Below are 13,615 nucleotides of genomic sequence, written 5' to 3' on the forward strand. Positions count from 1 at the left end.
TACTTTAATACTTTTACAATTGCAACAGGAGCGAGCGTAAATTAGTTTCGAAGCCGTTTTTGTATGTAGCTTTTCCTCTGTATAAGGAATTCTTCATTTGAATATTCTTTTGTAAATAAATCTTTTTAAAATACAAGAGAGAAGAAATGTGTTTGAGCCCACTGGAGAGTGGCGTAGTGGGACACAAGACCCCATTGCTTCGAAGGCAGTGCCTTACCTGTTTCGGTGCTTCCGGAGATGAAGCAGCTTCGAGGCATTGATGATGACCATGATTTGCTCTGGCTTAACTGACCATTGTATTGGCTATTTATGAAACCAAACATACTTCAATCTATAATATAACGTTACTCCTTGGACACTGTTAAAATTTACGGCAACTCTGCTTGGAAGTTGGCCTTGGCTACTCGCAACTTGGAGCTACTTGGCTTGGAGCTTCTGCTGCTCTGTTTGGAAATACCAGCCTTTTCCGAGCAAATACGAATTGAAATATATCTAGGCGCGAAAATGATTTATTCATTGTGTTTTTTGTTTCATTTTTTCGCTGTGAATGTTTTTAGGATTACATTTGTAAAATATTTGTAAAGTATCGTATATGGCCGTATGACATTGTCACAGTCATAATCTCCAGAGCAAAATTGGATCTGAAAAATATATTGATAATCTCTGACGCTGATCGACACCTGCTCAACTAGAAAGACAACCTAACTAACGCATATATATTTTATCTTCTAGATCTGTCTGTGCAGTTGGTCAATTAGCACAGTCTAATGTCATACGACCATTAGGAACATATGTGGATGGTAGCAGAGTTTCGGAATGTAATGTGCTTTGAGTGTATTGGTATACGAGCAGTGCTGCCGAATCAGCTTTTTCCCGTAGCTGGCAGCTGCTGCCCTCAAAATTTTATCATTGCCGTGGTGTGGTCAAACGAGGCAATTGAGCGGATTTTTGGCCAAGTTAATCTGGTTAAGTCTAAATTAATTAATTCCATAAAACCCATCACTTATTGGAAGTGAAAAGATATTAATTATAAATAATTATTATTTAAATAATGCCGTTTTCACTACAAATTTTTAGCTTATTTTGTCTCTTGTCCAAGTTAGAAACGGCTTTTTTCTGACGAAAATTTGGCAGCACTGTATAAGCAATAGTCCAACTATCAGCTCCGCTCCCATCTTGGGGGATTCCACTGTGCGGCACTTTTGGCCCCAACATAAATAAAAAACGCAAAAGCAAAAGGCAGAGTAGAAGTTCGCAAATTAACGAATAATAATGGCCACGCTAGTGAAGCCCAAAAAAGCGGTAAGCACATGGATGCACTGGAGCAGAAGGAGCAATGAGAGATTGTTAATTCCAGAAAACGAAGAAGCCCCAAAGCGAGAGCCAGCAACAGATTCTGAGGCTGCAAGAGGAAGAAGAATATGACGGCGAGTTATCAACAAGTAGCGTAGCAGCAGCACCAGAACAAAGACCAACAGAAAATGCGTCGCTTCTGGAAGAGTTTGAGCGCGTCGCTGCGTTGGCCAGCAGCAGCAGCAGCAGTGGGGCCGAGGGCATCATTAGTCACGACTGCTGCATTTCCAGCGATGTATTGGAGTTGCCGACACAGCCAGAGGCAGAGGCAGAACCAGAGCCAGAACCCGAACCTGAACAGGAACCGCAAGCACAGCTAGAACCGAGTGCACCCAGTGCCCCGCCTTCGAGCAGTGCCAAAATAGTGCAATATCCGAACCTCCAGCCCATGAAGCTGTCCAATGCCCAGATCGAGGAGCATTCATCGAAGATTGTGTTCCGCCAGCCCAATTGCCAGCCAGCAGGATTTGCTCTAGTGCGCAGCCATCTTAAGCCCCTGGACGCCGAACAGCTGCGGCAAATCTACGACTGCCCGGACCTGGAGCTGGCCAAGCAGTTTGAATTGGAATTCCTCATGAACTCGTTGCTGGAGTCGAGCGAAACCGATCCCCTTTATGCGGCGCTGCTGGAGTACTTTCACCTGCAGAGCAAACTAACTTCGAATCTGCACGATGTGGAGAAGCTGCGAAAAGCATGTGTGGAGGCGCAGGAGCAGATTTGGGAGCGTGAGTCAGTGAATCGCACCTTTCGCGGCACTTGCGGCGATGGCAACGTGGTGAAGGAGAGCATTACCTACGAGTGAGTGCTACGCCCAGAGGCCTTCCCATTGCTAATGATATTCCTTGGTCCCCACAGAATCATAAAGGTCAACCAAAGCAAGATGGAGCTGACGAAGACTGTCCTTACGGGCCTCTACGACCTGGTTTCGCACACCTACACGAACAATCTAATCACAGCCAAGATAACCAAAGTGAAGATCGATCAGATGATCAATGAACTGCTCTCATATCCCCATGTAGACGCCCAGGCAGCCATTTCATTGAATTCCAAACTGGATGCGGCGACGCTCCAGTTTGTAGGGCAGCTGCGAGGTGCCATCGCCATTCTGTTTAGCTTTGTGAGGCGGCCCAGTCCAAATGTGGTAAAAGTTTGATCGGCAAAGGATCATGGGAAACGGAAATGGGAGACACAACTAATTGTTTTTCTTTGCAGAACTTTGACAAGGATCTGAAGACGTGGATACGCAAGCTGATTGCCCTGCAGCTGCTGCTGGCCACCAAGGAGGATCACTGGTTCCTGCTGTTCAACATACTCCGCTGTCCTAATGGCGTGGGCTCGTGGGCAGCCCAGTTCCTGCAGCTGCCCGGCATGATGCTGCCATTGCAAGCCGCAAGCCGAGGCAGTCAGAAGAATGAGCTTCCCTTTGGCCTGAACTCGCCAGAGCTGAATCACTGCATGGCTGTGCTGCAGATCCTCTTGATGCCCGTGAAAAGACGCAATGAGTATCTGCAGAGTCAGGCCCAAGCGCATCGCGAGCTGTCGCAGTCGACGAGGGCCGCAGACTGCTGGACAGTGGTCGACTCGGATGGCGAGGACGCGCATACACCCACCGGCGAGTGCATAGGTCTCAAGGAAAACGATCTGATAGCGCTGCTGAACCAACTGCCGTTCGAGAAAATCTTTGCGTAAGAAGGAAGACGGCCGAGATTTCTGTCCGAGATTTAGTTGATGATCGACGTCTGTTTCAGATCGGCTATGCGAATTGAAAAGTTTCTGGATGACTATATCATCGAGCCGGACATGATAACGGGCCAGCAAATGCTCTCGGTTGTGGTCTTCCTTGCCCAACTGGTGAAGACGCTGGGCGAGGGCATGCTCACATACAACAACCAACGATACAAGCAGCTGGCCAAGCGACTGGGTCGCCTGGTGCGCCATACACTGCAGTATGTCTTTGACTATCATGAGCTTTTCCTGTGAGTTTTATTTTCACTTTCATTCATCCACAAATGTAACCTATAAGGTACCGCCCTGCCCCCTTTGTAGACACAACAACCTGAGCAAATCCTCGGAGCTTTACGATCGAATTCAGGTGGAGCTGCAGGCGTTGCTTCTACGAGCCTGCGGCTACATTTATCGCACCCGCAATCTGGGCACTTGGCAGTACTTCTCGACGCTGCCGTTCGGCACACTCGATGCGGAGATCATTTGGCATCTCTTCTACTATCTGAATGTGGGCTTTCCCACGGATCTGTCCACCGATTTGGTTGGCAATGCGGAGGCCGCCTTCCAAGCGGACGACTTTTGGAGCAAGTTCGATCAGGCCAACTCGGATGTGGCGCCCGAGGATATGTACTACCTGCTGCAGACATTCTTTGAGATGGCCAACGACCGGAACCGCACCAAAGATTGGAACCTTATCAAGGCGATTTGTCTGCACATCTTCCACATGGGATATATCCATCTGCCGACCAGAGAGATTTGCTACAAGACATCCCGCGACATGCTGGCCAACCTCATGCAAGAGGACCTCCTGGGCTGCTTCCTCGTCCAGCTGAAGGTGCGTTACGCGGACGTCGAAAAGGCGGCGTATCTGTTCAAGGCGTTGCCCCTGGATGCCTGGCACCCCTGCATGGACAGCTTCGAGGTTCTCTCCAACTGGCTCCTGCACTACGACTACCAGTCGTCGGAGAGTAATCTGGCGCGCCTGATCATCAGCCACCTCAACTGGGGCTTTGATGGCGAGGGTCGCCTCTTTCTGCCACACAACATCCACGTGCGCATGGCCTATCTGGTGAGCGAGGCGCTCAACAAGTACGTCCCGGAGGTAATCGGTGCCTCGGGCATTTCGGAGAGCGTGCGTCAGGTGTCGACCTTCATTCCCACATTGACGCAATCGAGTCGGGAGCAGTTCACGAACTGGTGCTGGCGCATGGTGTTCATGCTGCGTCTCCATCTAATGGACCAAGGCGTGGAGTCGGTGAAGCGAACACTGCTGCATCCCACCGAGCCGCTGCTCTTTATACCCGCACTGGAGAACATGGAGATGATCTTTCAGGGCGTAGCCGATCACCGACCCCTGGCCCTGTATGTGGGAATGCTCGTGAGTCTGCACGGCCACTCCATACCGCTGATCTGCCAGCATGGCTTCGACTTGCTACAGAAGCTGCTACTGGATCATCGGCATGCGGCGACCATACGCTGTCTGGAATTGATTGTGCCGCTCTTTCTGGAGACCCCCGAGACGCTGGCCCACTGTGAGAAGTAAGACGTATAATTTATGTGTAACTCTGCCTATAGCCTCTGCTTTGACAGCTTCCAGAGGCTGCTGCTGACGCTGCTCAATGCAGACAGGACGTACCTTAAGCTGGCCAAGGACATGGTCTATGCCAATTCAATTGGCCCCATTCTGGAGCTGCTCGATAACATGCTGCATCATCAGATTATCTCCTATACCAGGTGGGCGGTGGTGATCTTTGCCACCCACATACATATGAATGCTAATTTCCCCGTCCCTTGCTCTCCTGGTACAGCTATGGCCTCTGCTCGCCGCTTAATCTGCTCAACATCTGGCTGAATTGCTTCACTTCGTTGCCAGGCTGGTCACAGAATGCGAATCTGTTGTACCTGCTGGACAGAATGCTGTGCATCTCGTACCAGTTTCCCGACTGTCGTGCCCAGGCTGTGGAATTCTTCTACAACTTCTACAAGGTATGAAGAAACACAACAAACAGCATCTGCAGACCATAAATTAATATCGCACTTCTTTGGCAGGACTGCAGCGAGTGGAAGACACCCGCCAAGTCATCTGCCCTGAAGGCTTTCTTTGGCAATCAGTCCTCCCCCACGCGCATTCCTCTCATCTCGCCGCAGAACTGCTGGCTGAATCTTGTGCTGCTGGAGATAGAGTTCCGGCTGATGGACACGCGCCTCTGGCCGGAGCTTCTGCGACAGATTTCCGTTCAACCCATGGAGGCGGCTCTCAAGAAAACTCTGTCTCTGATCAAAACAAACGCCTTTCCCGCCAGCCAGTTGGTGCTCTTTAAGTACGCCCAACTGCTGGCCAGCATGGACACCAACCATCCGCTCTTTCCCATCGTCTGCCAGAAGTTCTTCGAGCTGTATCTGTGGCGCGTGCCCACCGAGGGCGAATCACTCAATTTCAGTCACAATTTTGGGGTCTCGGACAAGTTCTACGAGCACAATGTTCCACTGATGAAGACCATCAAAGGACAGCTGAAATCCGCCGAGGGATACTACGCTGCTTTGGCCCTCAAGTTTGCCAGTGACGATTCGCTGGCCCACTTCTATCGCAGCTGCTGCAAGCTGATGCAAAACTGTGGACTCTGGCTGGAGGATACGCAGATCAATCGATTCACCAGCGACGCCGAACAGCTGCCGGCCCAGTACAACTGCGAGAAGCTGCGGGAGCTGCTTGGCGGCCATGTCAACCATTGGACAGAGTTCCTGTACCTCGCCACGCTGCGCAAGGAGCAGCGCCATCAGGCCGATCAGTGGGGCCGCAAAGTGTTTCGTTCGCCCAACCAAAAGCCGCATCGCAGTCCGGTGCAGCCCAAGGCACGACAGTTGCCAGCTCAGCATATCAAAAGCCTGCTAGGTACCTACGAGAAAAGCGTTCCGATTCCGGCACACTCGCGCTGCGAGCCTGTCCAAGCACCAGCCATTGATGGGAACATTCTGTTGCAGCTCAAGAAGCTCCTGGGGATATTTAATACGACTGCCAAGTGAGTTGTGCAGAGAGCCCCTTTGTTTAAACTTCTACTTATTTATGGTTGCTCCTCCTCGCAGAAACTATCATTATATGACCTCGGAGCTGAACTCGCTGAACCTCAACTACCTGGAGGACGTGCCAGCCATGTACCAGATGGTGCCTTATGACGAGACCAGGCGCAAGGAATGCAGCTCCCTGCTCTTTAATCGCAGCTGCACGGCCCCCGCTCAGATCACACTGAGGCCGGAGAACATAAGCCGGAACGAACAGATCTTCCGCAAGCAAAAGCTGAACAGGGAACGGCATGAGAAGAGTTTGGAGGCGCTGTTGCTGGCCGCGAAGCTGGATGGCTTTGCCCAATGCATCGAGCAGTTCGGCGTCTGTATTGGGGCGCTGCTGCATGAACCGAATGGCAAGAGGGTAACGGATCTGGGCGTGGCCACATTCTACCACATGGTGGACTGCCTCAACGAAATGACGATGCAGTTCCAGCCCACCCATGACCTGTACTTCGAAGTGCTGGAGCAGCTGGGCGTGAGTACAACAGAGTACAGACTTTTATCCAGTTATTATAGCCAGGTTTTTATCGTGGTAGGTCTTTCTGCAAGCCGACCAAGATGCCCAGGGATTATCGGTGCTCAAACTGGCCCTTCAGCGTCCCGATCTCCTCGAGCTGCTGGCGGGAGTCTTTGTGCCCTCGCGAACGGACGTCGAGCACTTCCTGCCGATGTACGAGTTTCTCATAGACTCGCATCTGAAGCGCTGCGACACCAAAACCCTCTTTGTGCTGTTCTCCAAGTTCCATTTGCTCAGCTGGCTGGAGGCGTATCAGCCGAAGCTGAGCGAGATCAATCGCCTGCTGCTGCTGGTGCTGCAGGGCCTGGAGGCCTGGTCGCAGCCGGACTCTAGCCTGCTGCAAGATCAATTCCGTCGCCATTTGGTGCACATTTTCTGCTACGATTTCCCACAGCACTACGGTGAGGTAATGCAACTGGTGCTAGATCGCATCTCCGATCAGAAACTGATGCCCCTGGTGCTGGTCGATCTGCTGAACGCTCTCTTTGCCACCTGCAACTGCCTGGGGCTCGCTGTGGATCAATCTGAACTTCAGGTGCACGAACTGTCCCTGGATTTCGCACGGCGCCAGAAGCTGTTCACCCTGAAGGCCGCCACGGACACGTTGCTGCTGTTTTCCAGGCACTTCCAGAAGGAACGGCTGCACCACGGCCTGCATGGATTGTATCCAAAACATAAGGACTATTGCACGGCGCTGGTCCTGTGGTTCACCTGCTTTGGTCATATGCTGCTGTCGTCGGCTATCTGCAGCTATCAGGAGCTGCTGGCGGATCAGAGTAAGCTTTACGCTTGATGTGCCTCAAGGATATGGACTGATGATCATTTCATTTCATTCCAGTCAGCGACATTGTGTTTGGATCCATTGTGGAGACCTACGGCCCCTGGCTGATACCCTACACTGAGCAGACGGCCAGTGGCGTGGCCCACTGGATACGCCAGCTGACACCCGGCCAGAGCAAAGTTCTTCTACCTTGGAGCGAGAACCAAGTGGCCAGCAGCAAGCTCATGATCCGCTCCTTTACGGGCACCATCCAGCAAGTGCTGCAGTATTTGCCCTCGTCCAGCATGATTCTAGAGCATCTGTTCGCCTGGTATGTGCACCACTTTGCACAGCCCAATATGGCCGGCCATGTGCTGGCCCCCATCCACGAGGGACTGGCCCAATTGCCCTGGGAACGCTTCCTGCCCCCGGCTAAGCATATCGAGCTGCTGTACGATAGCCTTCAGCGCTTTATGCCCGAGTCGCATGCAATGCTGGGTCACATCTTCATACGGATCGACTGGGGCAGCTGGTTCGCCCAGAAGCCACAGCCGGTGGCGGTTCTGTCGCGACTCTTTGGCATATTCGTGAAAATTGCCTTTGAGCCAAACATTCACATACATCCAAACACGAGCAAAATCCTAGAGGAGGCCATCCAATACCCCTGGCATCTGGTCGAGTACAGCGAGCTGGAGCAGCTGCTCAAGTGGTTTGTGGCCAGCGTGGAGCCAGCCATTGTCCTGAAGCTGCCTGCCGAGAGCAACTATGCAGATCGTGCTGTCTTAGAGTGAGTCTTCCACAGAGTCTTGATTTCGTCTTCCTTATGGACTCGATTCCTTTCCCGTAGTCTTTTGCGTCTCGCCTGCGCCATGCTGCCCGAGCGGTCCGCTCAAGATGCTGTTATGCTGGGCACTGCCAAGCGCATGCTGTTCACACGCTCCATGGTCCGGCTGCAGCGTGCCTGCGGGGCCAAGCACAAGAAATTGCTGGCCACCAAAGAGGGGGAGCGCGCCTTTTCAGATGCCTTCCTGGAGCTGTTGAACAGCATCGATCAGGCCATCAGCAGCTGTAGCGAGCAGCGTACACCCGAGGAGCAGCGACGCGAGGCCCTCAACCTGATGCTCGAACTGGTGGCCCCCACACAGACGCAGAGTCAAGAGATTTCCATGTAAGTTGCCTCACATTTAACTGGTCTCCCTTCGGTTCTCTAATCCTTGCGTTGCAGTCTCCACATTAAGACACTGGTGTGCTGGCAGCAGCAGTGTGCGCCGGGCAACCTGGTCATGTGTTCCGCCCTGCCAGCCATCGGACACTTGAACACATACATTGCCAGCATCTACAGCCTGCTGGAGGCCAGTGTGGAGAGCTACTTCCGTACATCGACGGAGTGCGCCCCGTGGCATGCGCCCAGTTGGCAAGGACTGTTTGAGGCGCTGAGCATGTCGCTCCCCAAGCTCGAACTGATGCCGATCATGCAGGGTAGCTACTTCTTTTCGCTGCATGTCTTTGTCTTGTACAAGATGGAGGAAATTGCCTTGGATGGGGACAAGGTGACCTTCCTGCAGGACCTCAGCCAACTGCTAGACAACCTGAAGACGAGTCCGGTAACCGAACCGCGTCTGGCCCTCGTGTGGGGCGCCATAATTTCGCGCGGCTCCCAAATACTGCAGGTCAATCCACACGTGAAGAAGCCACTCCATATGCTGGCGCGTCAACTGCAGATCGCATCCACAAAGGCTGAAGGATGGGGCGATGGCCTGTTGGGCGTCATTGGGCTCCGGTCGGAGATCATTACGAATAGGTGGGACACCTCTATACACCCAAAATGGAACAGTGAACAATTTTCTAAACGCTATTTAATTAACAGGCGAAAAGTGCTGACCCGCTGCCTGGCCTGCGTCATCTTCTCGCTGTGCCCAGCCAATCGTGACTTGCGCCTGCCCTGCGAGGAGTACGAGAGCAGCATGCGCGAGCTGTCCATGCTGCTGGCCAACAAGAAGTTCGCCGATGTCAAGTCCCTGATTGTGCGTGCCATCAGTGTGCTCAAGGAGCAGCTGCTGCCCGAGGCGCGTGCTGTTCCCCATTTAGTTTGTCGCCTGATTGGCATCTTCTACGAGCAGAGCTACCTGACAACCATTCCAGAGGTCTGGGACTTTGATTTCCGACTGAATGAAGCAGCGTAGCGCTCTCTCAATTTTCTCCATGTGAACAATTATCTATCCCAACAGCCAGATGTGTTATTTTGTATGGGATTTTATTATTATTACATATATGTATATCTAGATTTAGGGCAAATAAAGTGATTGATTTTTGCATTGCGAATGCTACGTGGATAGGATATCCATCCGTACTTTCTACCAAACATTAATTCAATATCTCTCTCTGTCTCTCTCGAGGTTGTGTTTATACTTGAAGCTATTTGTTTAAGCGTAGTTACTATATCATATATATGATCGTGGAGTGGACAATCTTCATAGATAGATGAGCATATAGAGCATAATTGAATTATTAATTAATATATAAATACGTAGATCTAGACGAACGAACGAACGAACAAACGGATAACAAACGAACAAAAATTGCTATACAGACATAAAAATAACATTTAGGTGGGGACAAGCATGCGCGGGTTTTAGGGGGAAACCAGAGGCAGCCGGGGCTCCAGTTACGGGGAGGCTTCAGTCAGTCTTCCACAGCAAAATTGGACAGCTGCAGATGCTGCAGATTGTTGCGGGCATCGAAATATCCCGTGTCGGTCGGATTATCGGGCGTGGGCACAAACGGCGGCTCCATATTGCCAATGTTCTCCCAGTCAATGGATGCAAAGTGCCGCATCAGCTGCACTTCTTTGGCCGCGGGTCGCTCGGCGGGATCCATGGTTAACAGCAGCTCCACAGCCTCCATGGCATCGACGGACAAGGCCTCTTCGCCTTCGGGCCATTCAATGTCTGCAAAAGAACGGAAAATGAATGGAAAATGTAAATCGTACGATTTACACAAGGAAAGATTTATATTTACTTTTGTTAAGAATGTTGTCAAATACTTTCTGGGGCGTCTCGTCGTTGAAGGGTGGAATGCCGGTCATGAACTCGTAGAAGCACACGCCCAGCGCCCACCAGTCGACGCCGGGACCGTGGCCATGCTTCAGCAGCAGCTCTGGCGCCAGATAATCGGGTGTGCCCAGTATACGCTCGTTGGAGACGCGACCGCCCCGCCTCACCGACTTCGGGGTGCGAAAGGGCGTATTGATTTTCATGTTCTTGGGGGTCTTTGGCATAATACCAGCTCCGTGGTTTATGGGTGACATTGTGGGATCGTCGGCCAGCTTCAGGTGATACTGAACGCCCGACAATTTCTCAGCCGCCGCATTCTCCCGCTTCTTGTTCTCGATGGACAGGGGCAGAGCGAAGCGTGTGGCCTTCATCTTGCCGAGCAGTCCGCCATCACGGCGTGGCAGCTTTTGCGAGGACACGGGCGTGGAGAAGACCACATTGGCCACGCTCGTCTCGGGGCCGAGCAAATGCTGCATGGGCATCTCGTCGTCAGACAGTGAGCGCACCTTGAGCACCCCGCGAATGGGCGAGGAGCGAGCCTTGCGCTTCTTGGGCGTACTGCTGCCAATGTTGAGTATCTCGATCTCCTGGGTGAGGCCAGTGTTGGTGCTGCCATTTCCCGAACTGGAGCCATCCGCATCCATGCTGGACATATTGTTGGAGCGATTCACCAGATTGATCTTCCGCTTCATGCCTCGCAAGAAATCGGGTCGCTTAAAGTGTTTGGAGAGATTGCGAAAGGGGGAGTTCATGTGGATGCCGCTCATCTCATTGCCATTTGTCAGGTTGTAGCTGCGCGAGTAGTCCGAGCAGCTGTAGTCCTCCTTCGAATGGCTCAGGTTATCCGTGTTCTTCTCAATCGAGGAGGCAGTGCTGTTCTCGCTGTTCTGATTCAGATGACAACCGGAGTAGTCGTCGCCTTTTCGACTCGATACACCGGAATCCTCCTGCCCTTTGTTGCGGTTACGCTGTTGGGATGCCACATAAAAAGAGTGAGTTGGAGATATAGTGAGGTATTAACAGAAAATATAGACACACACACACACAGACACAGAGAGACAGAGCGACAGAGACATAGACAACGCACCTCGTCGAGCGATCGCCTGCGCACCATGGAAAACTCAAACGACGCCTCGTTTGCGCTTTCCAACATGGCCTTGCCGTTGCCATTGCTATTGCTGGCCCCGTTGTTGTTGTCCTGTTCGGCCATTTTGCAGCCCTTTTTAGAGATTTAAGCACATATGCAATTGAGTAGGGAGGGATGGGAGTTTGTCTACTCACCTGGCATATAACCGTGTCCAAGGCAAACTCCACCCGCCGCTTGCTGGGCACTGGCTCTGGAGCTGCTGCTGCACCGGAGTCCAGCGGTGGGGAACACTTGCTCAGTTCAGCCGAGTTGCATGTGTGATAGGAGCACGAGGAACTGCTGTCCTGAGGCTGCACAACAAAACAAAGCACATAAACCATGAGAAAGATTCTGGAGAAGCGAAGGAGGAGGAGGATTCTGGTTGCTTCTGCTATACTGACATTGGTGATAGCTGTGCACGTATGGGTAATCGATTCATTGACCTCGGCCGAGTAGAACGGCGAGACGCCCGAGATTTTGCTGTCGCTTGTCTTTTCCGCATCGGTTAGGGATGTATCGCCCTCACTGTCGGTCATCTCCATGGCCTCGTGGCCATGCTTGTTGATAGCCTGCAGCAAATTGGAAGTCCCTGTGCCCATGGTCGTGCCACCTGTGGCAGTCTGTGAGGAACCATATTCAGCCAGTTTCTTCTCCGAGCCAAAGGACAAATGCGAGGTAAGTGACAAGAGTTGCCCCGGCGTCCGGGCATTCAGGTTCGGCGAACAGTTGATCAGATCGGACATCTCCAGATCGCGTCGCATGTCGATTTTACTCAGACCAAAGTCCGTGAGCTTCACATGACCCGTGGACGAGAGCAGCATGTTATCCGGCTTGATGTCGCGATGAACGATGCCATGCTGGTGCAGATACTGCAGCCCCATGGCCATCTCGGCCACATAGAAGCGGGCGGTGGCCTCGTCAAAATAGCCGTACATGGCCAGCAGCGACTTGAGATCACCGCCCACCATATACTCCATCACCAGATACACATACGAGAGTGACTGCAGCGAATAGAAGAGACTCACGCAGAACGGCGACCGGGAGAGGGCCAGTGCGTTCCGTTCGGTTATCACCTGAGACACCATGTTCTTGTTGATCATCTCCGACTTGCGCATCACCTTGATGGCATACAGCTTGTTCGAGTCGTTGTTCTTGTAGCCCAGGAACACCTTCCCGAAGGCCCCCCGGCTGATCGGCTTGATGATGACGAAATCTTTGATGGTGGGCAGCTGCAGCGGAAATGAAAGGGCGGAAAAGGCATGAGATCTGCTGCTAAACAACCAACTAACGGTGTGTGTGCACGCGCGCTAACTGTAAACCACATGCACACACGGATGCACGTGGGCAATGCAATGCAATGCACTGCTTACCTTGGCATTATTCGAGTGATTCTCCGGTTTGGTGGTTAGGATATTTATCTTATCCAGCAACTGCTCGCTGTCGATCAGCGAGTTGGTCTTCTTTGGAGTCTTGTAATCAATGTGCGGATCGGAGGACGACAGCGAAGACGCATCAGCGTTTTCCATATCTTTAAAATAGCGGGTCGCAGACTTTTTCCTTCTGGCTTGCAGCAAATGAATCGATCTGAATGCTATGTCGCGCTTGTTTGGATGCAGATTATGGCTGCTAGGTGTTCCTTATTCATTTATTGCACAAATTCAAATTTAAAATTTAAACAGCGCGTCGACCGATCTTTAATTATTTCCCAGGGCTGGGCATATTATGGCGGCTGTACCGACGAGGGCTACCAAAACACACGGTTGCTGAATCGGCTGAGAATCGCGATATCGAACCAGTAACTTTGCGAACTACCAATATACACATGATTTCAAATAAATGATTTGACCTTCTTTAATCAAATCAATAATTTTTTTAAAAAGGTAGCGCTTAGTTTTGATACAAATTTCAACAGGTATTCTAATTATTGCTGGGGAGCTATGATCCAGTGAACCAGCTCTGGTTCCGTTTTCATCAGCCCTGGTACGTATTATTTTGTGTATGCAGCCCTCTCAATA

The 13,615-nt window shown here is 51.6% G+C and overlaps 2 protein-coding genes across 3 annotated transcripts; one reads left to right on the forward strand and one right to left on the reverse strand.

Annotated features, from left to right (window-relative positions):
* The first annotated feature begins 1,133 nt into the window (after positions 1-1,133).
* LOC111067719 (ectopic P granules protein 5 homolog) lies at positions 1,134-9,783 on the forward strand. Its single transcript, XM_022356988.2, has 15 exons — positions 1,134-1,302; positions 1,358-2,151; positions 2,209-2,494; positions 2,566-3,038; positions 3,102-3,329; positions 3,400-4,617; positions 4,669-4,812; positions 4,887-5,064; positions 5,128-6,098; positions 6,163-6,619; positions 6,681-7,437; positions 7,500-8,208; positions 8,269-8,589; positions 8,647-9,222; positions 9,289-9,783. Exons 1-15 carry the CDS (start codon positions 1,273-1,275, stop codon positions 9,602-9,604), a joined length of 7,458 nt encoding a protein of 2,485 aa, XP_022212680.2. The 5' UTR covers positions 1,134-1,272; the 3' UTR covers positions 9,605-9,783.
* LOC111067720 (serine/threonine-protein kinase greatwall) lies at positions 9,673-13,344 on the reverse strand. Of its 2 annotated transcripts, XM_022356989.2 has the most exons (6): positions 12,971-13,342; positions 12,002-12,829; positions 11,756-11,911; positions 11,562-11,693; positions 10,440-11,442; positions 9,673-10,369 (listed from the first exon to the last, which is right to left on the reverse strand). In XM_022356989.2, exons 1-6 carry the CDS (start codon positions 13,124-13,126, stop codon positions 10,104-10,106), a joined length of 2,541 nt encoding a protein of 846 aa, XP_022212681.2. In that variant the 5' UTR covers positions 13,127-13,342; the 3' UTR covers positions 9,673-10,103. The 2 variants fall into 2 exon arrangements, with proteins under 2 accessions (XP_022212681.2, XP_022212682.2); XM_022356990.2 differs by lacking the exon at positions 11,562-11,693 and having other exon boundaries at positions 12,971-13,344.
* Positions 13,345-13,615: the final 271 nt, after the last annotated feature.

Source organism: Drosophila obscura, unplaced genomic scaffold, assembly GCF_018151105.1.
Source record: "Drosophila obscura isolate BZ-5 IFL unplaced genomic scaffold, ASM1815110v1 contig_192, whole genome shotgun sequence".
Taxonomy (NCBI): Eukaryota; Metazoa; Arthropoda; class Insecta; order Diptera; family Drosophilidae; genus Drosophila; species Drosophila obscura.